This window comes from Benincasa hispida, chromosome 10, assembly GCF_027475165.1.
Source record: "Benincasa hispida cultivar pf3 chromosome 10, pf3_genome.v1.1, whole genome shotgun sequence".
In the NCBI taxonomy this organism is placed as follows: Eukaryota; Viridiplantae; Streptophyta; class Magnoliopsida; order Cucurbitales; family Cucurbitaceae; genus Benincasa; species Benincasa hispida.
In genome coordinates this window covers 12402648-12427256 of record NC_143487.1, presented here as the reverse complement: position 1 = coordinate 12427256, position 24609 = coordinate 12402648, and the positions used below count along the sequence as shown (strand labels likewise).

The window sequence follows — 24609 nt, the reverse complement described above, 5'->3', positions numbered from 1 at the left end:
AACATAATTTGATTGCACGTTTATTGAGACTTATGAATCTATCACATTTATTGTTATTGTTACCGTTTAAGGTCAAACGGTAACAATAAATGGAGACATATTCATACTTTTCATACTGTAATGGAAATAATAACGACAATTGTAATAGTAACGATATCGACTAGTGGGTCTCATGGAATTTTGAAACACATTCAGATTAACCATCCTCTGTACCTCAATTGGATTATGTTCTTCGATTACAGACTTGAAACTAGATCCCACATCTCATTACGATTACAAACTTTTCATACTACTATTAATTTATTACGTTGAGGGCGTTAATCAGTGATATTGATAGATTGACCAATTGATTAAACTCAGTATCCGGATGGAATAATGAAGTGGATGGAATGTGAATGCAGTATACCTTTTTGGGCCTGCACTACTGGGATTAAATGTCGGTGCCTGGGCGGCATAGACGGCTCCTCGTCGGTCAAGCGTACCCCAGAAAAGCCAAATTTAATATCAAAGAAAGACTCACACAACACGCACAAATCCAAGTTAAATCCAATATACGATTTTTTTTCCCTTTTTCCTAATGCTGTTTTAAACCATATGTTTTTGTACTGTATGTAGATTTTAAATATGAAATTTTGAAATGTGGATTTGTATTAAAAGGACTAAAACTTTAATAAATATACTATTTCATAGGATAATTAATAAAAATAACCTTTTTCAAGTTTTGATTTTGACTTTTGGACGTTTTTTGACCTACAATTTTGAAAATTAATGAAAATTAATAAAAATTACCCTAATACCCTTCACATTTCAAAACTCGCTCAAACCCTCCAAACCTCACTTTTCTTTTCCATTTTCACTCTTTTCCATTTCAAAAATCCTCAATCTCACTCAATTTCACTCTTTCCATTTGAAATCTACGTTAGATCTATGTTTCTGAATAAATTTGAGCCTAAAATGCGTTTCCAAAAATCGGTTTTACTCGGCCGAGCTTCATACCATTGTGATCGGGTATGTGACTGGGCGGGCAAGTTTGAGGTTACTTTGGAATAGATTTGGGGAAGATTGTGCCCGGTGGTAGACCGGTTGGACCGTGTGTGTAATTCAACTGGGTATGGACAGGAAAGAGAGGAAAGGACGAGGGGGAAGGGGGCAAAACCGGGTAGGAGTAGGTGGTGCCCGGCCAGGCTTCAAAGCACTTGAACCGGGTACGTGACCGGGTCGTGTAAGTGGATATTCTGGAATTTGGCCCAGTCCCGACTCGGTCGGGTATTGGACCGGGTAGGGGGAGGGCATTGGGTAGAGAGGGGGCGTGCGTGGAAGTATTGGGAATTTGACCCGGTCCCGGCCCAGCTAGGTATTGGACCGAGTAGAGGGAGGGGACCGGGTAGAGGGGTCGGGTCGTACGGGTGGAAGTTTCGGGAATTCGGCCTGGTCTAAGCCCGAGTAGGGGGAGGGGAACCAGGTAAAGGGGGGCGGGCCGTGTAGGGGATGTTTCGGGAATTTGGCCCGACCAGGCCCGGTCAGGTATTAGACCGGGTAGGGGTATTCTATTTTTTTTGCCCAGCGCCGTACCCGGCCGGGTATGGGCCGAACCTTTTTTTTTAAAAAAAATTATTTTTTTAAATAATATTTATATATAATTTTTTTTAATTTTTTTTTAAGTATGCATTGATGTTCATGATGTGTTCGTAATCTAATTTATCTATTTCATGAACCGGTCGTGTAGCGCTGAAGGCTATTGTCTAGTGTTTTGAAGCTAAACAATCGCTTAGTACCGTCGCCTAACTATTGCTTAGCTCTATCGTATAGAACTACACAATCGCTTAACACCATCGCCTAGCGCTTTCATGTCATCGCTTAGTGCGCATCGTAGCTAAATGATCGTGTAGTGTCATCGTTTAGCAAATCCAACGTATCGTTTAGTTCCCACGCCACGATCGCTCAGTGTTATCGCGCAGCACTTCACCGCATAGGTTAGCATGCGTTGTAGCTAAACGATCGTGTAGTGCCATCGTTTAGCAAATCCAACGTATCGTTTAGTTCCCACGCCACAATCGCTTAGCTTTGCATCTAAATGATCGCTCATCGCTATCACGTAGCACTTCATCGCATTGCTTAGCGCGCGTCGTAGCTAAACGATCGTGTAGTGCCATCGTTTAGCAAATCCAAACGTATCGTTTAGTTCCCACGCCACGATCGCTTAGCTCTGCATCTAAACGATCGCTCTGTGCTATCGCATAACACTTCATCGCATCGCTTAGCGCACGTCGTAGCTAAACGATCGTACAGTGCCATCGTTTAGCAAATCCGACATATTGTTTAGTTCCTACGCCAAAGTTAAACGATCGCGTAGTGGTATCGTATAGCATTTAAACGCATCGCTTAGCTCCCGTAGGTACACGATCGTCTAACTTTTCTTCACATCGTGTAACGTTTGGAACTAAACGAACCTCAAAATGGGAAGCTTTGGTAAATATTCGGTGAAGCCTAGTCGGGTATCTTAAAAAAAAATTATTATTTTTTCATTTTTTTTATATAAATATCAAATGCAGAGCATTATATATATAAAAATAAACAATCAACAAAACAAGCATAAATCAAACTCCAAAAATGTTATTTATTTTTGTCAAAATTTTCAGAAATTATCGAACTATTGAATACATACAAAATGAAATAGATACTTTCTTATAGAGTATACAAAATTACAACTTCGTGAAATACAAGTTTTAGACTTGACGAAAGACTTTATTTCGGAAATAATTTGGTGAAGAGAACTTTTTGTGAGGTTGGAAACAAATTAAATTTGGTGGAGAATTTTTTGTGTTGAAATGTGAAATTTTTTTTGTCAATTAATTTTGGATAAAATAATTTTTTGTGAATAAATTTTTGAGGTGGAGAATTTTTTTTGTGAATTATTTGGTAGGTTGGTTGTTGAAATTGAGAGTGAGAATTTAATAAGGGGCATAAGAGTAATTGTACAACCAATATTTTCTATGCTTACATCATTTTCAACATCAAGGGGGTAAAAAAAAACTTTTTTTTTCAAAAATAGGTAAAAAATACAAAATCAAACTCCAAATAGGCAATTTTTGCCAATTTTCCTATTTCATATCAGAAATTCAACTCATTCTCATTCTTGTTAGATTAAAATATGTATTTTCCTCACAAAAGAAATGTATTAAATGTATTAGGAACTATATGATATTGTAAAATAATTATTATATAAAATTTTTAACATAAATCCATAAATTAATTATTAATAATTTATGTTCAACCTAATATTTAGTAAGAAGCTACAATTAATTTTATGATTTATAAAAATATTATATCAAACACAACGATAAATCGATTGAATTGGGATTCAATTTCAAATATACTATCAAACATGTATAAAAACATGAAATACAATTATATATTTTCAAATTGTCTACCACTAAGCTAGAAAAGGTAGATTTATAAACCTTCTCGATTGAGCCTACGAAATAACTAGACTTGACTTTAGTAACATCTTAATCAATTGATTTATACTTACGGTGTATTTGGTTTAACATTTTAAGTGTGTAATTTTGAAAATAAGCCTTTTAGAAAAAATTGAAGTATTTGACAACTCTTCCAAATTGTTTTTGAAACACTTTTAAAGTGTATTTTTAAATGGTTCTTTTATCAAAAGAGCTTAAATAAAAATGACTTTTTCAAAAAATATATATTTTTTTGTTTTGTCAATCCAAACATAATATTGGGTTGAATCAGATCCATTCTACACCGTTTATTAGAGAGAAACTATAGCGTTTCTTGTTAATTCCCCTAAAAAACGAAGAAGAAAAATGAGACATGCACAACATAATGAGGAATCAAAATCACTCTAAATGAGTCTGATGAAAAGCTGATCTAAAGAAGCCAGGCACTTACTCTTCTTAATGGGGAATGCTAGCTGATGTTACACTCAGAAGCATATTCTGTGGAATCTTCTTCAAAAGAAACATTGCCATCTAGGACTTGTAGATTATAAGATTCCCATTCATTTTCTTCATCGCTGTCGATATCGGCTGCGCTGTATCTTCTTTCGGTAAATGCAGATGCTTGTCTTCTTTGCAGGCGTAGGACATGCATGATAACATCAGGAGTAAGGGTCACCCGTGAATGGTCTTCTCTTCCTTGCCTATTGGACTCCATTATCTGGTCAATGATACATGTATAATGAGATATCTGCTCATTTCTTAAAAATTCATGGTTTCTCCTGATATTTGCAACTGATCATGTACGAGCAAGTTTTATGAGTTATATTCTTCTCGATGCAAATGGCAGCAAACGAATTATAGAAGAAGAGAAGCAGAATACAAAAAATGGTAGCAAAACCAATTAGAGAGAGCATTAAGAATATGCATAAAAGATTAAATATGCGACAATGTATCAGCTTGCTAAAGTTCTAATATACTTCTAGTCAAGGAGAGAACAAAATGAACCATAGGGACAATGCTCGTAAGAGAGGTGATATTTACTGGTTCAATGTCATCAGGCAACGGAGGAACATCACTAACCATGGGAGTCCATATCTTTACATTATTTTCAATACCACACGTAGCAAGAATAGGTAGGTGTGGATGGGGCTCGATATGATTTACGACATTACGATCACCCACCATTAATTTCACAAGTGGAGCTCCCTTCTTCTTCCAAATATATATATGACCACAATCAGAGCCACTCACAACATATTCTGCGTTGGGGCCAAAGAAATTCACCCCTTTAACTGTTGCTGAGTTTCTGTGTCCTGTGTAAACCTGTGGCTGTTTAAGTTTCCGCAACAAATTCTCAGACGAGACAGTCAATGGTGAGGGGCCTAGCCCCATGTTCTTCTGAAACAAATAAATAAGCTCGTCACTGTAAGTTACTAGCAGCTCACTTGAATTTGAGAAAGCCAATCCCGTGATGTGGAAATTGTTAGTTTGGATCAAATGGTGTGGGCAGAAAGTATCAAGAACTCTGTTCGAACTTGTAAATGCATCACCTCGGCAGTTCCTCAAATCATACAAGCGTGCATATTCATCTGAACCACCCAATGCAAAGTAATTTGGATTTCTTGGGTCAATTACAATGGCATTCAGTTCAACACTCTTAGGAGGCTGCTTGCTTCTTTCAGCAAAGGTGGTGCAATAGAAAAGTTTTCTCACAGAAGTATTGCGTAAATCGAACTGAAAATTAGAACAAAAAGGTCACATCATAAATGGAATTTAAAAACTTCAATAGAGGATCATACAGAAAATTCACTTACATGCTGCACAAGACCGTCTTCACCACAGCTGTAAAGCATGTGTGGGCTTCCAGGCTCCACAGCAAGTTCATGAACAGGGCCTTGATGCTCCCCCAACATTTTTGTAATAACTCTGCCATCACCCAAGACTTGCCCAAGTCTTACCTGCAAGAAAAAGAGAGAAAAAACTAGCATTCAAGTTGATAATATTTCCATATTTACAAAGATTGGAGAATACAAGTTGGGCCAAAACCAGATGCCACCACATACCTAACTTCAAATTGATATACAATACGGAAACTAAAGACATAATATGAACAAAAAAATTGCTCTAGTACAACCAACTCATTCTTCTACAATCTATAAACATCAACACATTAATTTTTCAATACACACCTTTTAATTTTGCAATACACACCTTCCGTTCTGTCTTCTATCTGCCAGTATCATCAGCAAAACCTGATATTTTTCTACGTACATAATAATTAAGTTATCTTTTACCCAACCTGGATTGGGAATAAAGGCAAAAGATAGACCAAGAAACGATGCTGGAGACATGAGAAAGAATGTAATTCATTATATAATAGTGACTTTTGCACGGAAGCTAATGGTAAAGACAGTTGCATATGGATGAGGACTGATCATGCAAGATTACGAGTTACAAATATTTCTTTCACAAAAGGTTTAACAATCCACATTATTTAACTATCTTTTAAGCCAACATCAACCGAAGTCCATTAAATTAAAAGGGAATCGAAGAAGCTCAAGACAACAAAGCCAACGCCACACAAATAAATGAAATGAACAAAAACTTAAGTAATAGAACCCCTTTTCTGGAAAATTATTCAATGTGGTCGTCGCATTGTAGCCGCCAATCCCTTCTAAATCCTCGGATGCACCATTAAACCACAAATTTTCAAAATCCCTCTTACATTTATCGGTATAAAACCGCCCGCCACATTATTCCAGCCCCTCAAATAATCGCCCCATTGTAGCGACTCCCCTCCAAATCCTAGGATGAACCATTAAAGCCCAAATCCCTCTTACATCTATCAGCATAGACAGCCCACCACATTATTCTAGCCCCTCGAATAATTTAACTTTATTGCCAAAGAAAAGGGTAAAACCAATGAACAAAGCTAAACAAGCAACAGCAAAAAGGTATAAATGGCAGGAAATGTCATTTTATATTATTCAAAATCACCTTCCCATCGGCAGCCGAAGTTACTATTTTCTGATCATCAGTGAATGGCATAATTTTGGTTTGGAATATGTTGTCGAGGTGACCAGAAGGATACGAAAACCTCTCAGAATTTCTTGCCCAATCCCACAATATGACTTTGCAGTCATCGGAACCGGACACGAGAAGATCGCCAGTCGAGTTAAACTCTACGGCGTTTACACAGCCATCGTGACCATTTAACTTCTTTTCAAGATTCAGCTGCTTTACAATAATCTGCATTCAGTTCAGTAAACAAGATGTGTTGCATTAACAGGCGAAGCAAAATTAAGAAGAAAATTGAACGAAGAAGTGACCTAACTAACTACACGAAATTCAAAAGTTAGCGATCACTGAACGGATTGAGAATGAAATGGGAAAATCGAATCAGAATAAAACGTAGAAATTTCAAGAACCTCTGAAGCACAGAATCTGCGAGAGAAGTTTCTTGATCGAGAAATACCGATTTCTCTATTGCAAATTTCAACTAACTCACAGTTCGTTCCTTCATAACAAGAATTCATCCGAGAGAATTTTTTCCACATGGATTTCGGAAAATTTCGAACGAAGGACGAAATGATGAAACAACTCTGCTGACAGAAAAATGTTACATATACCAACATCCAACGTCGCCACGTGTAAATAACTCCGTGTATTTGAATTCTTAAGAGAAAAAAAGGTTTAATATGTCATAAAACATTACCCTTCAGAAAAAGAAAATATATCATAAAATACTAGATACCAGCATATTGAATACATTTTAAAATTCACGACTCTATTCAACAGTTACATAAAAGTTAAAAAGATTTTTTTTATTACAATGGAGGGTAGGAAGAATCGAACAAACATGAAAGTTCAAGATTTTCTTCTTTTTAGTACCATAGAGGTCGCTAATGTATTCAAACATCAATTAACATATCCATAGAAAAGTTCCAGAATTAAACTTATAATTTAACTCATTTTTCTACACTATTGTTATAAATTTAAATTCTTTCTATATATTAGTATTAACAGTTAACACATCTTTCAATTAGCACTTTTTGTTTTTGTAATTTTTGTAATATGATGATGGAAGAAAAATTGGACAGGTGAAATCAAAATCGCCTACTCCTATTATGCAATTTCAAATGCTAAACTGTTTCTCAAAAAAAAGGTAAAGAAGGTCAAATCAAACGCTAAACTCTCTCCCTTCACCATCATAGATTAGATGGGTCTCCTCTCTCCACTATGACATTGAGATGAAGTGGAAGAACAAATATAACTACAGATAGATGGCATATTATTGGAAAGCAACTTCAAATGATAATAAAATCTTACAAATATATTTGAGGAAAGCTCTGAGAGCAATTAACAATTACATTCTGAAAATAGAAATAAAGGCACAAGTATCCGAAGAAAAAAAATTCACACAAGTATTTGTGCGTTCATTTTTTATGTAAATTCCTATTCAAGAACCCAAATACAGGAAGAACTACAAGATGTATGATAGAAGATATCCCCAGCTCCTCTTTACATCAACTGAACTACTGAACCTCAACTTTTGATATAAGAATATGAAAGGAAAGAGAAAAAAAAACATAAAAAAAGGGAAAAAAAAAAATCTATATCTCCAAGAAAGATTGCCATGGTTGTAATCTGAACCCTTTTTGCGTGAGCAGATCCAAAGAATGAGCCAGGATTTCATATTTCTAAGTCAAAATTGGGGATCGCAACTGTCAGATCAAAGTATCACTAATACTCTGCCAAACAAAATGGTTTCTTTTTTCTTTTCTATAAATGTTAGTTCTTTAGGTCCCTCGCTCGGCCTCCTTCTAACTCTTGCCCTTCCGAAGAACTGCCATGAGTCGCTTAATCTTCTTCCTCATCGATGGAGGCAAAGGAAAAAGGTTTGAACTTGTGGCCATCACCATGGTAGAATTTATTTTGAAATTCAACCCAATGAAGACGCAAGGCATGAAGGAACGCACTAAGGGTCTCCATCATAAGAAGTATGAAAGCAGTGGCAAACGAAAAAACAGCTAAGCCGATCAGCCGGATGACAAAGCTGTCATACCTATTGCCACAACAATATCAGTACTTGTACATGCTTGACATTCAATAAATACAAAAATTTGGTTTCGTCTCGAGCAGCGCAGTGAACTCAAAGATTAGAAGAAAACATTTCTTTCTTTCTTTTTTTTTGGTTTAGCTATGCCTCTCCCTAGAGAATTTGACGCAACAAGAAAGGTATTAGGCCAAATCCATGGCCTAAGGGAAATTCATCTCTTAAGGTTGAGAGAACTCTCTCCAAAAGAAGAGTAATGTTCTAATTCAAATGATATTCAAAAGTTTCTTATTATAACCTAAAAGAGGCTATTTATAGCCTAACAAGGAAATATGAAAATAACTAATTAAACACTAATTAATATAAATTAACAATTAAACTAAGGGCTTGTTTGGATTGACTGGATAGAAAAACATTTTTCAAAAGTCTTTTTATTTAAACTGTGTTGATAAAAACTATTTAAGATATGCTTTGAAAGAACTTCAAAAGCTATTTTTAGTGGTTGCCAAACACTTCAATTTTTTTTAAACACTTAAAAAGTTAAACCAAACACACCCTAAATATTAACTAAAATATACTTATCCTATAATTCTCCTCATCAGAATTTTGACCAACTAGTACGTACATGTGGCTTAAGAGGAGATAAATATGACATGAATTTTACGAGTTTAAAGACCCTTCGTATTTCCTTCATTATGCATGTTGTAAGAGGTCAGGTGAGTACCAAGAATGGTAATTGCAAAGAGAAGGAAATCTTAAACTTACCCCCAAGCTAAGAGGAGTACTTTCTCATAGAAAACTGTTGACAGTTCCGAGTGCGCCAAGCTGTACAAAGCAACAAATATAAGGCTCAGCTATATTACAATTATGAGATGGATGGAGGTTCCGAAGAAATAGCAATGCCATTAGAGTACCTTAAAGCCCACAGTCGAAGATATGATGCTGTATTTGAAACTGCACCCAAGACGAATTCTATGGAGTGAATCATTTGGTGAACAAAAATCTCACTAAAATTGAAGTCCTCTTGGTGCTGCCTTGCCGAATCAGGTTCCCCCTCAAGATCTATCTCAGTGGTTCCAAGCATCCCATATGTACGACCTTGAAATCTCTGGAATGTATCATTCGGTAAGGGGTTAGAAGTATTGAATCATCCAAAGATATATGTATATTTTTTAAGTTATATAGCTAGCAAAAATATCTAACTTCAAAGGAAACAAATACCAGCTTGACTAATCAGAAAACATTTTAAAACATTCGAAAAGGCTTCTGCGATGACACGGGAGAGAGTATTAAAAGTTGTAAGATCTAGCATACCTCTGTGTGAATCTTTTTCAAAATAAAGGGTTTAGGAAAAAGCATCCAAGGCACTGCAACTATAGCCAACATCAACAAGATAATCTGCAATGTTGAGCATTGCATACATCAGGACAGAACATTAAGTTTACATGGTCAGCAACAATAGAGAACAGAGTTAGAGATCATACTTGAAGAGGTCTTTGGCCCCAAAACAATTCGTTCTCACCAAGATCATCAAATGGGCTTAAAAACATGTAAATCATTACATGATAGAGGTCTGCTTGAGATCCAGTGCACCACTTGATGACAATGAGAAGAGAAAGATATCCAAAAAGGCTGTTAAGGAAGATGACTTGTGGTACAAACTGGTACCTGATAATATAAGATAGAGCGAGTTTCTCTTTAGCCTGCCTCCCCTATTTAAAGTCTGACAGCAACTCATTTTAAAGGAAGGACAAACATGAAAAACTGAAGGTGAAAGTAGAGACCTGATATCAAGTGAGCTTCCAGTAAAACGTGCATTAAAATAACTCAATATGATCCCTAAGTTCATTTGAGCAATACCCAACAGGATAGATAGCTTCATTTTAAGAGAGTTCAGAAAAGGAAGTTCTGAACGACTTCCTCGCCAGCTTGGATCAACACCAAATGGATAGGGATCACGGTATTTAACTAAGCCAACAGTGTGTGCATCACTGTCAATGATCAACAAAAATTAAAATCATCAGATTAGAAACAGGAAACCATCAGATTGTTTATTTAACCTTAAAAATTACAAACGGCAACAAAGCATCACCTGCATGAATTATCTCGACACTTGTAAGCAGATGCGCCAAATATATGATACGGAACAGAGAAGAACTCATTGTAGATCAACCCACAATAAATTGAAAATAGGGACATCAAAAGAAGAACATAGCGGCCACCAAATAGCATCTCCATAAAGCTTCCTAATTTCTGGTTACAATTAGATATGCATATTAGGTAATGTGACCACATATGGGATACCTAATTATGAAATAGATAGTCCAGACTCAGAGACCAGAGATTATTTGCTATTTATTCAGAACCAGGTAGATTACTGAAGCAACCAAGTTCCAGACGACCAAGTACGTATTTCAGTTAAATGGTTCTCAGATAATTATCAAGTAATCATCAAATTCAAACCATTGTCGTCCCAAAAGGCTAGTTGCTCTAGATATTCTTCTGAAAGATGAGTGTCCACCATGGGTGAAAAGATACATTTAGGGTTGTGGATAGGATATATTAGCAAGGACCTTTTTGACCTGCTGCGTCAACAGGTTTATAAGATAGGAATCAGAAGCAACGAACTGGTTAAAGATCCATTTATCCTTTCACCCCATGGCTCGATTTCATCAATTTTCTCCCTTTTCTATCTCTAAAGCAATTGAAGTTTCAATGATTGATTGAAAGATTGTGGAAGATTTTTCTTTAGATGCAGCTCTTTAACTGATGTAATAAGAAACGCATCATCCCAGTTGATGATAATAGTGAAGGAAGGTTGACATGGTCACCTGCTTTAAGAACTCCACGGGTGAGTAAGTGTTATGGCTTCAGCTTCACAAGTGCTTTTCTAAATGAAAGCAAGTGACAATCTGCAGGGTATGGTAATTGATTCTACAGATTTCTTTCATCTAGACTGCAATAACTAACAATGAGGATTCTGCTCAATTGTTAAAGATTTGAAAAAATATGATGGAGATATATAATATTCTTTCAGAATTTTGAGTTTGCAAGGCAAGGATTTTCAATCCATAAGAGTTGGAAAATGAAATTTAAATAGTCGTGTTTAAAAACAACAAAATTCTACCAATGTTTTCAGCAAAAGGTTTTTAAAAGGGAAAAGAAAAGTAAAACAAAATCAATGTTTTTTTAAATAAAAAAACTGACTTTTACGGAGAAAAAAAAATTGAAATAATATATGGGCAAGCTAAACTACAAGAAAGGACTCCCATCAAGATATCAAGAAAGACGGATAATCAGAGAGAATGGTTACAAAAGTGCTGAGGAACAGCGGCCCAGAAAGTAACAAAAATCTAATAAGGGATCAAACACCACCAAAAGAACTCCCACACCCTCCCAAAATTTGATTGTTTCTCTCACCCTTAAGCCCCCACAAAATAGTACACACCCCAGCCGACCACAAAAACAACCTATTACCATGGGAAGGCAAACGGAGAATAAACTCCTCAATGAACTAACTTGATAGTACATAAAATGTGTTGTTTCTGAGGCTTATCTTTTGTTAGTTTTGTGTTTGATTGTGTGAGTTTCACGGGAATATTTGATTATTTTGTAGATATTGAGCACTTTAAGAAAATTTGACAAATTAGAAAATTATGAGAAAAATAAGCATTAAATCAAGAATTTTCAAAGCCCAGGTGATAAAGAGAACGAAATCAAGCCAAAATCCTGAGGGGTGGCGTCTCGATGCTTGAAGAAGAAAATGAAAGAAAGGGAAAAAAAGAAGGCAGTCTGCGACTCCAGGCCATTGTGAGGGCTTTTTTTCTGGGAGTTTTTTGTAATTCCCACTTCTAGCTTTGACATTTTGTCTTTTTTAGGTTTCCTTTGCATTCAAACAAAAGTTTCTTTATTGTTTTTTTTCCTTTTTTTTTTATATCCGTTAATGTCCAGGCCAGTTTATGCGCACCTCAACTAGTTTCACTGGACAACCCGTCTGATCCTACAACATTTGACAAATAAATAAAGATTCTTAAAGTCATTAAAATTCTTAGCATATGATTTTCTAGTCCTCGTTGACAATAGTAATGTGTGGGAATACCACAACTCATGGTGTATCAGCATTGAAGTTTCATGTTTTTAAAGAACAAGCAGTAAAGTAATCTTATTCTTCTGACCATTAGTGAAAAATTTAAAGCATAACTATAATATTGAAGAAAAATATTGTATACCTGATTATTGAGCTTACTTTCACGAGCTATAAGAAATAAAGCTCCAAGCAACAAGCATATTCCATGACCCCAATCCCCAAACATCACTGCGAATAGGAATGGAAATGTAATAACAGTGTAAACTGCAGGATTTGCTTCTTGATATCTAGCAACACTGCAATTTCAAATTAGAACGTTAAACTCAAACTATAATTAGTAGAACCAGAAGTAAAATATATATGACGAAACAAGTATCAACTAGACCTTACATGAACTGTAATTCCAATTAGTATAGATCATCATTGAAATCTAAAAGCATATAATTTATCCAAAATAATATGTCCCACAAATTTTACTGGTTACAAGCCATGTACATGCTGCAGGACCGTAAAGGAGTATGATACAACAGCTTAATACTTGCACCGATAAAACTCTGGCACATGAAGACACTTACAGCCATGGACAAACTGCCAAAAAAGGCCATATGCCCATTCCCTAATACCCCTAACCTCTTCAACTCTTTCCTCTAGATGTCATCGTCCTAATTCCTAGACAGTATGGTATTTGGATTTCGAGGTATGGTATAGAATCTTTATCTGTTTCTTTTTTTATTCCAGTTCATAATCTTTTGTGATTTTTTCCCAAGATTTACAAAGATGTAGATATTTTTGTTGCCACTTTTATAGATTGAAATCTCATACTTGTCAATAATTTCAGAAACTTGTTTCCATTTTCGAAATTTGGATTCTAGTACAAATTTAGTTTTAAGAAAGGTGGAAACTATATCCAAAAAATGGTAAGAAGCAAGTATAATTTTGAAAAACAAAACCATTATCAAATACAGCCTTAATATTTCAAGTCTCAACAAGAAACTCACCCATAGGCATCAACAATTTCTTGAAAAGCACTTGTCAAACGGTTTGTTCTAAAATATGTAGGAGGGGATTCAACCGTATCCATCACATGAAATATTATCCCCACTTGTGAACTGCTATCAAATGTTGCTCGCTGCAGTGCCTCCTGAATCTGTGAAATTATTATGGAACAAAAAATCCTACAATGTTAACAACAGAAAGGTTCCATGAAGTAGGACAACAAACAATATGTCCAACTGCAAAGCTAGGTTAGCCAATATCACAGGATACATATGAATGTTATAATGACTGGTACAACAAGCTACCTGAGTTTTTGCAAAGATTGGGCACCATCCTTCTCCAACGAGACATTTTTTAGTGACATCAAAATTCAACATGTTCAACGTATCATATACAGCCTTTTCCCTTCTTACCTGAGAAAAAATGAGAGACACAATATCACAATGATGAACTGAACAATTTACAAATCTGCATATCTGACGTCAAAAAATCAACTTAATTTCCCCAAGGATTAGAAGCTTGTCAATGACTCAATGTGCACACTTCAAAATTTGAAAGAAGTTTCAGATCACAAGAGAAAAGTAACCGTACTTCTCTTACTTCTTACCATACTCATCCATTTAATCAAGTGAAACCCTATTGATGCAAGAGCCTCATTTCGGTGACGGATCCCAGCATCTAAAGTGGCCTCAAGTTCAGTGAGGCGAGAAGACACCTGCAGCCGCATACAAATTGAGGAGGTCAACAATACTTTTATGATGAAATCAAATAAATGTGTAGAGAGTTGCGGAATTGAGTTATATTAATTAATTTATTTCAATTTTTAATACTTCTAGCTAGCCTAACACCATTGGTAGTAGGCCAGGATTTAATTACTGCAAGTAGAGCTTAATAGTTTGTCATTGATGCATTACCGATTCAAATAAGGGGACTGCAAAATGAAATTCTTTAGAATTTTAATTGAACCAGAAACATATTTCTTTTTTGGAAGTAACAATGACAAAATATAGACCAAATATGCAATTCTTTTTCAACAACTTTTTGAAAAACCAACTCACTTCTCTAGTTATCTGCCTTTGTTTCGTTATATCTTCAGGAACAGGATAGCAATTTGCTCCAAAAGCCTCACAGATCTTCAAAACTTTGTTTCTGGCCTGCTCCCCAGAGAAAAACACAACAAATACTGTTTTCTCAACCTGAAATGATAAGCACATAGGTTTAAATAACGACTGATGGAAAATATTTATTTCAAAAAGCATTTGATAAAAAGCGATGGAAATTGGAAAAGTTTATTTTTGAGTATTCCATTTTCTCCATATGAAGACTAGAAAAAGGGTTTCCCGTTGGTCAATGAAACTTGTTACATGCCTGTTCTTCCTAGTTTCTTAGGAAAATTCTCAAAACAGAGGAACCTTGGAATAAATATAAGAGGCCCCTGGTTAGTAAGCAAATCTTAAGGAAACTAAATGTTCAACAAAATACATCATTTCATGATAACTAACCACAACAAAGCAGATTGGAAAATGCAAATAAAAAGAGGTCGCACACTAGGTCTTGATCTAAAACCAAAAAACAAAGTCAATGGTAAGGGTAAGGGTAAGGAGAAGACCATTTCCGTAGATATGGGATCCATGATCTGTACATCTGCTGGTGCCTGATTGAAAAGCATATTTCCCCTAGTTGCACGAAACAGCATCCTTTCAAATCTAAGAACTTTGGATTTACAAATAATTCCACAAATAAATCTCAAACCAGATTGGTTGGATGGTCCGGGTCTCATTTCCTACAAAATAGTGCAGGTATCAGATAGCCATGCATAGGAGGTACAATAACTAAAGTATGAAAAATCTACCTGTTCAAGTAATGATCCATCCTCAACATAGTTATCATTCAAGAAAACATTTTCATTCAATTCCCTTTCTTCTGAAACTGAATGGCTATTACTGGACACCAGAAAGACGCTTGCCTGAAATTGCCAGACAAAAAGATATTAAAGAAGTTACTGAAAAAATAAGTGAGAAAGATCAATAGCTGGTCTCTGCTCATTTAAATTCTAGGAATAGAACTATTACATGATTGTCATGCAGTAGAACATTACCAAAACCAAATTCATAATTCATGAAAAAAATTAAGGGGAGGATCAAGAAGCCAATCAGTTTACCTTTTGCAATACCATCTTGAATTCTAATAGTTCATTATATGACTGTTGAAGTTTCTCGCTGTTAGAGTTCATTTCAATCAGCTCATGCTCATGATCAGCCAGTCGTATCTGACAATAAAGAAACCCAGAAAATGCAATTAAATGCTGAAATAAAGCAGTCCTGACATACTATAGAGACTGCTCTATTCTGCCTTCAGGCAATATTTGCAATTTGGCATTGTTGTTTGCAGTTGCACCAAATCATTGAAGGCATGTTTATGGAAATTCTTCTGGATACATATGGAATGAAATTGAGATTCCTAGCTTGTGCAACCATATACTGAGTCCCATACATCAATTCTCGAATACCATATAAATTGGAATCTCGTCCATCCTGTCTACATTCCACTAAAGATGCTGAATGTGGAACCACTCTCCCCTTCTGCACATTCATTTATTTCCAAAAGTTTCCATTTCCTTTACCGTACTTTTTTTTTTTTGGATACACTAATGAAACCAATAAAATACATAAACTTAGATTGATGAACATTGATTGAATTTCTATTGATAAATTAAATTCATTTGGATTAATTATCTCATTCCAATAACACTCTGATTTAATTGATTTATTTATTATAACTAATATTATGTAACAAATGAATAAATCAGAAACTAGTCATTGAACTGTGATAAGAATTATAGATATATAAACCGCTAAAAAAGGGTATATAATTTTGTTCTATTCCATGAATAGCTAATTAAGTTTATCTATTCAGTAGAAAACTGTTAGAAGATTACGTAACTACCTCTATTTCCTTCATATTGCAAGACAGATGTTTGATATAACATTCTTTGAAACCAAATTACAAGTTAGTTAATGTATTTATGGTGTTCCTCATTAAAGAAAAATTATAATAATAATAAAATAAAATGTATCGAGTATGTGAAATAATATGTTGTTATATATAATAATAGTAGTAAAGGTTATGAAATATAATTTATTTCCATTTATTAGTGTTCGTAAGGCTATATCTTTGAAATAAGCTACATGTTTTGCAAATAATGTATTTTTGGCAACAACACAAAATTGGAGCTTTTTTTATTACAAGGAAACAGACCTTACCTTTACAAAGAATAAAATAACAAATGGGGATGGGTTCACCAAATCAGGAGGCAAGGAAAGAACATTTTAATAAGCGAAGCTTACAAAAGGACCACAAGTATCATAGAATTTTGAGTCCTCTAATAAAAGTTTCATGCAAAACCAGCATTGCAGTCGTGAAATTCTCTACTAATAGCTGCCTATGGGTACTTTACATATCCTCCAACTAATCAAGCATTTGAATGCAAAGGCAGAAAAGGGGAATGCTTGAAATTTACCTCTAATTCCTCTAGTTCAATATGTTCTTGAAGAATTGGGCGTGTAGATGCCAGTACACCAGCTTTACTGATTTGATCTTTGAAAAATCTTAACTTCCTTGACATCTCTGCACATCGCTTTACCTGTGAAAATCTCTCAAACAATAAAACAACCAACATTTATGAACATTTGAGACACGGCCATGCATAGACTTGTTGATCATAAAAGAGAAATTTTGAAATCAATAAGTTAAAATAACTGAAGTGACACCTAAATCAATAATATGTTATAAACCACTGATAGGTGGTTTCCATTATAGGGATTGGTCGCCAACAGTTGATTGGAGGGGACAGAATTCAAGAAGGAAAATCATTAACTAAAAAATTTTAAAAATAAAAATAAAAATAGTTCAATGCCACCCACAAGAATCAATTAAATCTGGAAACAAACAATGTACAGAAAACAATACTCAATAAAGTTTCGAAGTGAATGTCGCAGAAAACCTATCAAATCTGCCAACAATCAGTTACAAACGATAAAGCAAACATGTCATAGAGGTTCCTCTTCACAAAGTATAGTAGTTACCTGGTTAACAAAGGTTCTCTGGAAAGGACTTTTGTCCACGTTTAACTGCCAAGGAGGGAAAGAAAAATGTGATTTGAAAATTTTATCCAACCAACAACAAAAAGAATAAAGTATCGTCCCCAGCATATTTATGTCCATTAAGAGACAAGCAAATCGAGTTACTTCTAAAACATTGTATCAAACAGTGATTATCTAGCACTACAGCTTGAATAGTACACAAACAACTTCTAACAAGTATAATTTATCCCCCGACGCTTGATCCATTAGATTCTCAAATAGTCAAATGCATAGAGCATCCCGATGACGCATTTTATATGCTGCTGTGTCAACGCATAAATCCAACTGGTGACTTATTGTGCAATTCCGAGATCGTTGAACTCATACATAAATTGCATATAACACACTCTCACACAATTACTAGATTTGCACAACACTTGAGCAACCAAGTAACCTATAAACTAATATTAGAGTTCAATATCCATCTAAATTTCTACTAACCGCTAATAAATCAAAACTCATACTGTTGAATTCGTTTAAAGAGAGGGCGGAGAAGACAACTAAGAACTGAGAATTCAACGGCAAAACCGGTAATTCTTCCACGAAAACGCTGATAAAACATAGTAAAAACGGCTTATTCTTAACATCCACGCTAAATTTCTAACAATTGCAGTGAAGAGAGCAGGAAAACACAACACCAATCCCTTCCTCCATCAATTAAACATCAAACGAAATGACAAAATTAGTACGATGTGAAGAATTGGAAACATACATCTCTAAACTGAAGGATGCCAAGCTCGCCAAGGTATGAAATGGCTCGATGAGCGGACTCAACGGGGATAATAAGCTGGACAAAAGTCATCTTCTCGGAACGCATCAGATCCATTGGAGGTATATTGTCCAAGAACTCTTCCATGATTGATTGTCACCGGAAACGAAAGAGAAACCGGCGGCGGAGGATTGAGATCTGTTGAGTCTCAGATCTGAAGCTCCGGTTTGTACAGTACCTTGGTCCGCGTGGGGTAGGAGAGTGAGATTTCTGGTGCGTCAATTCTTCAGTTTTCTCCTTGCAACTGCCATTACTAAAGATGAAAAAAAGGGGCGAAGGAATTTTTGTATTAAATGAAATAAACGAAGAAATTTTTTGTATTAGCAAAATGAAATGAATGCTTCTTCTTCCTTTTTTTTTTTTTTTTTCTCTTTTTTAATTTCCTAACGTCGAATCAAATTTTGTAAACGAATATGGTCGCAAGCCCAAGAAGTGGTTCCATTTCTATAGGCACATGCGATGTGAATTGATTCATTGATACGTCTTAAATGTGGCGTATACAATACATTACTATGCTTTTCCATTTTCATACACACATACATACATATATAATATTAAACGCATATGAAATTTATCTATCTTTGTGCAACCCACACAATTGTCGGTCAATGTTGTTTGTCGATAGATTCTTTTTTTTAAAAAAAAAATAAAAACTTTTTAATATGTAATTGAAGGGAATGCATGAAGATGGATGTAGTTTGACATGCACTTAGTGTTACAAAAATATATATGACTAAACAAGTCAAAGTACTCATTTAGTAGTATTGACGTGTAGTTCTTCTTTTGAGATTGGAGGTTCAATTCTTACCAACTGTTCATTATTGCAATTGTTGTACTAAAATTTTTTTAAATGAGTTCGTCAATTCAAATGTAGCTAAATAGATAAAGACACACTGTAATTATTGAACTAAAAAAATTATAATTATTTGATAAATAAGTATATTTTTACATATTTAGGTTCAATTGGGGAAACAAACTCAACAATTGAGTTTTTTTATATATAGTTATTGGTACTTGAATTTCCGTTTGCACTGGGCTTCACTATGAGTGCTTGATAGTCTTGACCTCCAGCATGCTTCCCTCTCATCTAGTCTCATTCTCATTTGAGCTTACCTCCATAAAAGATCATTTAAATAGTATGATACCAAGTCTACTGCACTTTGATGCTTAAGTTAGTTTTATGAATGAGTGGTTCAGCTAAGCACACGAAAAAATAAGGTCAGGTCTCTCTTTTTTAGATTAATTACTCTCCCCCTCAGGTACTTAAATATGACTATTTATAAATCAGTTCTCTAACTCATGTCTACAGTTGCATTTAATGGTTGTGGTGTCAGGGACTTTTCCAATGCTCGAGATTGCAAGACGTCGGTCTACCCTTTGAGTCACTAAGATATGGACCTTTAAAATGATAGTATGTATATCTTTTTTATTGAATTACTGCGATTGAATTAACAAATCTACTTCCATTGATTTAACAATTTCTTTCCAGAATAACTAATAAATATTGAAATCCTATGTAATCTTAACAGAAACTTGAGAATTATAATCATATTGGCGGCTTGAGAAAAATCCACTTTATAATGCATAGTTAATTAGGTAAATAATATTGGTCACGTTTTGTGTGAAAGCTAGAAGAACCGATGCTTTCTTTGATGTTTTAATTCTTTAAGATATCGTTGTGTAAATTGAAAGTAAAAATTGGCATGTACACAACTTGTCTAAATATTTAAATACTCAAATTCATATTCATATTTGTTGTACTAAAATAATAATATTTTTAAATTAAGTAGCAATAGTCAATTCGTCTCTTTAACACAAATACTCAATCAATAGATCATATGTTAAATATAACCTTAAACCAATAGGTTATATGTTCAAATTTTTCATTTCACACTGTTTAAGTAAAATAACCAGTGACTACATTATGAATCAAAGATCAACGAACAAATTAAGATATAAATTATTTTTAAAAAATTGTCAACTTATATAGTCACACCATTCAAGATACTAATAACTTAGAAGTCGAGTTAAAGTGAGCATAATACAATAATATTTATCGTAGATTTATTTCCTTGAGATCAAAATGTTCAAATCCTCATTATTCTTACTTGTACAAAAGAAAAAGTATTTAGAAGGCTATGATACATTACGATAACAAGTTAAAAAAAAAAAAAAACTAAGTTAAAAAATAATATTGGTTTCGATATTGAATTGTAGTTTGTATCAATTAGTCCACATACTTTGTAATGTATAACAATTTGGTATTAGTGTATAAAGAAAGATTTGTTTTTATTTTTATAAATTACGACTATCATTCTTACATTAATTGACCTATTGATTTAGTGATTAGAGTGTCATGTTAATAATGCGAAGGATGTCGGTTCAAGACGAACATGGGCCAATTTTTTATTTTATTTTTTACTAAAAGACATCAAATATGTATGGTGTAAAATATTAGAATCTAGAAATGTCTAAAAGTCGACCAAACATAGTAATTATACATAATTTATTATTTAAGTTAGATTAGATTAATAAACGTAGGTTTTGTAGCACTTAAATTAACTTAGTTAGTTAAGATTAAAAAGAAAATATACATTAATTTCCAAAACTGAATAGATGTTAAAAACTTAAAATAGAAACCGATAATTAGAATGGAATTAGAACCACCCCATAATTTATCACTATTTTTCCGTGTGTCGGCCAGCACTTAACCTTGGTTATTGGAGAATGACACGTCACTATAAACCTTTTGTTTTTAATTATTCATTCAACTTTTGTTGCTTTTTTTTTTTTTAAACTACTTTTTATTGCTTTATAAATATTTCAAAAATTTTCTTACGCATTGTTTTTCTGTTTTTTTTTTTTTTTTTTTTTTTTTTTTAATAATGTAGATGGAGGAAATAACTACCAATTTTAAAGTTGTCATTGACTCTCATTTGTAGACTTGAAATATGAAGAAGACCCAATAAGTGAAAATCAGTAACCTGCTTCTATACCATCTTAAATCACTAATCGACTAAAAAACATAAATTTATAGGTGAAGGTAGATTTAATATAATATCATCTAATACTCCCCTTACTTGTGGGCTTAAAATATGAATAAGGCCCAACGAGTGGAAATCAATATTAAATGAGGAGAAAATAACATTATAACAACTTACTCTAATATCATCTTAAATCACCAATTGACCTAAAAGCTTAAGCTTGTAGAGATTTAATATAATATCATCTAACAGATACCAAGTGCTATGCTAATTGAGCTATGCTCATTTCGGCTTTTTAACATGTAATTGGAGTGAAAGTAAAAATATAAATGCAATCTAAGATGCACTCAAATTATTATTTTTTTATAGTGAATTTTGAATTGTTTCTCTTTGGACAAGCTTTTCTTTTTTATATACACGTGTAAAAAACAAATAATATATATTTTATGCCAACAAAAGTATAGGACAACTGACACTAGGCATGACTAAGAGATCGAGGGATAGAGGAACAACTCTTTAAGAATTGAAATTAAATAACAATGGTGATAGCAAAACCAATGAATAAATAATTACTTTTAAAACACCTATAAATAATTTATTTTAAAACTTAAGAAATATAAATGAATATATATTTTTTAAATATTGAAATAAATATTTTTTTTCAAAAGTGTTATAAAAAGGGAAATTGTCAAAAAAAAAAAAAAAAAAGGAAAATATGCAAACTATTTATATACTATAGAAAAAAATGGACCAATGGGAAGCAACTTTCATTTTTTTAAATTCCAAAACAACCCCATACATATTTGAATCCCCCATATAATTAACCAATTAAATAATGATTAAATATAATCATATTATATTCTTACCCTATAGTTTGATATCACATATCTACTATCCTCTACTTGATATAAATCATATTTATATCTAATTTCTCCGAAATAATATATCTCATACATTTAGCCAATTATATCATATATAATTAACCAGTCCAATTATATCATATATAATTGAACTTCCTCTTGTCAATTTGAACATTTCAAATTAACCTAAATACTGATTCTCGACTTTATCCAAGCTATCTAGGGGACCTAATGGACCTGTGGCTCGAAGCTCCAACGGTTCGTGAATAGCTGACTAAACTCTTTAGCCACGAGATCCACCATCTGTTAACTGTCAGGCATTCCACTAAAGACCAACAATTGAACTCTTCTTACCACAGATATATTTCTGTGTCCATCGGATATAACCAATCATGAGTACGATGGCCCTTCACAAATGCTCGTAAGTACAACTGGCTGTTTTGCCCCCAAAGTTACATCTCACTCCTTAAGTACTACTGATTCCTCTAATGAACAATAGCACATAGTTCAATTATGTGTGAACACCCCTCGGGCCAAGAGAAGGTGTGTGGTGCCACATCATTCAAGCCCTGGAATCAGCCCTTAAGGGAGTTATCTATCTACTTACCCCTGCCTCGGGGAAGGAGTGAATTCCATCTTGTGTATCTGAGTTCCCAACTCCCAAATCAGACAAATCTCCAAAATAGTAGGTTTGAATCGGCAACCTGGCCACTCGCACCCATACAAATCAAAGGATTGCCCTCAATGGCAGGAGTTCCCAACTCATTCGGGATTGAGGTCATGTTACCTATGGTCATCCTAGTGAAGTGAAGTCTTTGTCATGAACGGTGTTATATAACAAGACGTTAACACTTTATGGTAGGGTCTTATACAAACTCTCTGTATAGGACGCCCCCGCTCGCATGTCCCCAACACGAATGATCAGGATCAGACCATCTGTGATAAGTCACAACACTTGTGACCATTCCACAAAGCGGGTCGCATCTGTAGCGTTACCAGGATAAGGTTTCCCTTCTATATCCATATACTACAGACCATTTTGGTTATCACTCAAGACATGATCCACTTGTATATCACCATATACATGCTTAGGTTACATACAGATAACCAGAGATTTTAAGTTTATTGGTTTGTGGTAAAGCAAATAAAACATGCAATTGAGCAAAAAACAAGATGTGAAGTAAATATCAGATATTATATAACACAAGCGTTCGTACAAACTGTTTACAAACTACAGGACTTGAGACTTTAAGGCATCAACCCCAACATGATCCACTTGTATATCTCATATACATGCTTAAGTTTACATACAATAACCATGGAGCTTTGTTTATTGGATATGAGTAAATGCCAAATAAAATAACTCTTATTTTATTCATAACAATGTGTATAGATTACAAACTACAAGACTCTGGGAGAATTACGTCACCAATCCCAACAGCAATCAGTAGACATCCATTAGTTGTTCATGTAAGTGTTTGTTCTTTGGAAAGGTTTTCTATTGCTATTAGTAGTGTAGGTGACAATGGTGATAAAATGGTATATTTAGGTTCTTCTTCTTCTTCTTCAAATGATGAAGTTATAAGAGATTTTTTTTATGGTGATTTGAAGGAAAGAATGTATTTGAAAGTAAAAAAGTACTTTCAAAGTGTAGTGAAGAATATTTTTCAATTTAGGACTACAAGATCAAATTCGAAGTTTGTTGAGTTCAAATGTTTGCAAGCAGGTTACAAATGGTATGTCAGGGCATCTCGGTATAAGGTCAGTGAGTTGTGGATGCTTAGGAAGTATATTTCTAACCATGATTGTCCATTGAACACAACTCAAAGTTGTCATAGGCAAGCTTTTCATCAGTAATCGATAGTTGTTTGATAGTTGATTTTAGGTTCATGTCTACTTATCAATCCATTCCTATAGATATTATCCATAAGGCCTGTACAAAATTTGGAGTTAATATTAGTTATTAGAAAGCTTGGAGGGTAAAAGAACACATAGTAAAGATATTAAAAGGTGATGCAGTTGAATCATACACCTCGATTATAACATTTTTTGAAAAGTTAAATGAAATGAATTTAGGTATGATCCATTTTCTTTAGCAAATTTCTATCACTTTCTATCGTAGACAGAAAGTGATAGATAGTTATCACCATCTACCAGTGATAGTTGTCTATCACAATATATTTTAGATAGATAGTGATAGTTGTCTATCATTGTCTATCTTAGATAAACAACGATAGACATGTATCATTGTCTATCC

At 34.2% G+C, this 24609-nt stretch overlaps 2 protein-coding genes across 4 annotated transcripts; both read right to left on the bottom strand.

The window, feature by feature from the left end:
* Positions 1–3688: 3688 nt before the first annotated feature.
* LOC120089329 (Transducin/WD40 repeat-like superfamily protein) lies at positions 3689–7071 on the bottom strand. Of its 3 annotated transcripts, none has more exons than XM_039046763.2 (5): positions 6887–7071; positions 6456–6707; positions 5273–5416; positions 4500–5192; positions 3689–4176 (listed from the first exon to the last, which is right to left on the bottom strand). In XM_039046763.2, the coding sequence occupies exons 1-5, from the start codon at positions 7013–7015 to the stop codon at positions 3928–3930; spliced, it is 1467 nt and encodes a 488-aa protein (XP_038902691.1). In that variant the 5' UTR covers positions 7016–7071; the 3' UTR covers positions 3689–3927. The 3 variants fall into 3 exon arrangements, with proteins under 3 accessions (XP_038902691.1, XP_038902693.1, XP_038902694.1); XM_039046765.2 differs by having other exon boundaries at positions 4539–5192; positions 6887–7062; XM_039046766.2 differs by having other exon boundaries at positions 4641–5192; positions 6887–7062.
* A 699-nt stretch (positions 7072–7770) lies between these two features.
* VHA-A1 (vacuolar proton ATPase A1) lies at positions 7771–18960 on the bottom strand. The gene is made up of 18 exons (XM_039045294.2): positions 18452–18960; positions 17683–17727; positions 17118–17240; positions 15759–15866; positions 15450–15563; positions 15207–15380; positions 14656–14793; positions 14205–14312; positions 13903–14010; positions 13600–13748; positions 12744–12897; positions 10607–10767; positions 10299–10505; positions 9999–10182; positions 9829–9912; positions 9429–9622; positions 9280–9339; positions 7771–8523 (listed from the first exon to the last, which is right to left on the bottom strand). Exons 1-18 carry the CDS (start codon positions 18593–18595, stop codon positions 8319–8321), a joined length of 2460 nt encoding a protein of 819 aa, XP_038901222.1. The 5' UTR covers positions 18596–18960; the 3' UTR covers positions 7771–8318.
* Between the last annotated feature and the right edge of the window lie 5649 nt (positions 18961–24609).

What these genes read in the sequence shown, in the direction of transcription:
- LOC120089329 (XM_039046763.2), bottom strand. Translation starts at nt 7,015, where the DNA reads ATGTGGAAAAAATTCTCTCGGATGAATTCTTGTTATGAAGGAACGAAC. An exon ending in GCAGATTCTGTGCTTCAGAG is followed by an intron (nt 6,708 to 6,886) that starts GTTCTTGAAATT and finishes AACTGAATGCAG; the next exon opens with ATTATTGTAAAGCAGCTGAA. An exon ending in CTTCGGCTGCCGATGGGAAG is followed by an intron (nt 5,417 to 6,455) that starts GTGATTTTGAAT and finishes TTTTTCTTGCAG; the next exon opens with GTAAGACTTGGGCAAGTCTT.
- VHA-A1 (XM_039045294.2), bottom strand. Translation starts at nt 18,595, where the DNA reads ATGGAAGAGTTCTTGGACAATATACCTCCAATGGATCTGATGCGTTCC. An exon ending in TGATTAAATGGATGAGTATG is followed by an intron (nt 14,011 to 14,204) that starts GTAAGAAGTAAG and finishes ATTTTTTCTCAG; the next exon opens with GTAAGAAGGGAAAAGGCTGT. An exon ending in GAAATTGTTGATGCCTATGG is followed by an intron (nt 12,898 to 13,599) that starts GTGAGTTTCTTG and finishes TTGAAATTGCAG; the next exon opens with TGTTGCTAGATATCAAGAAG.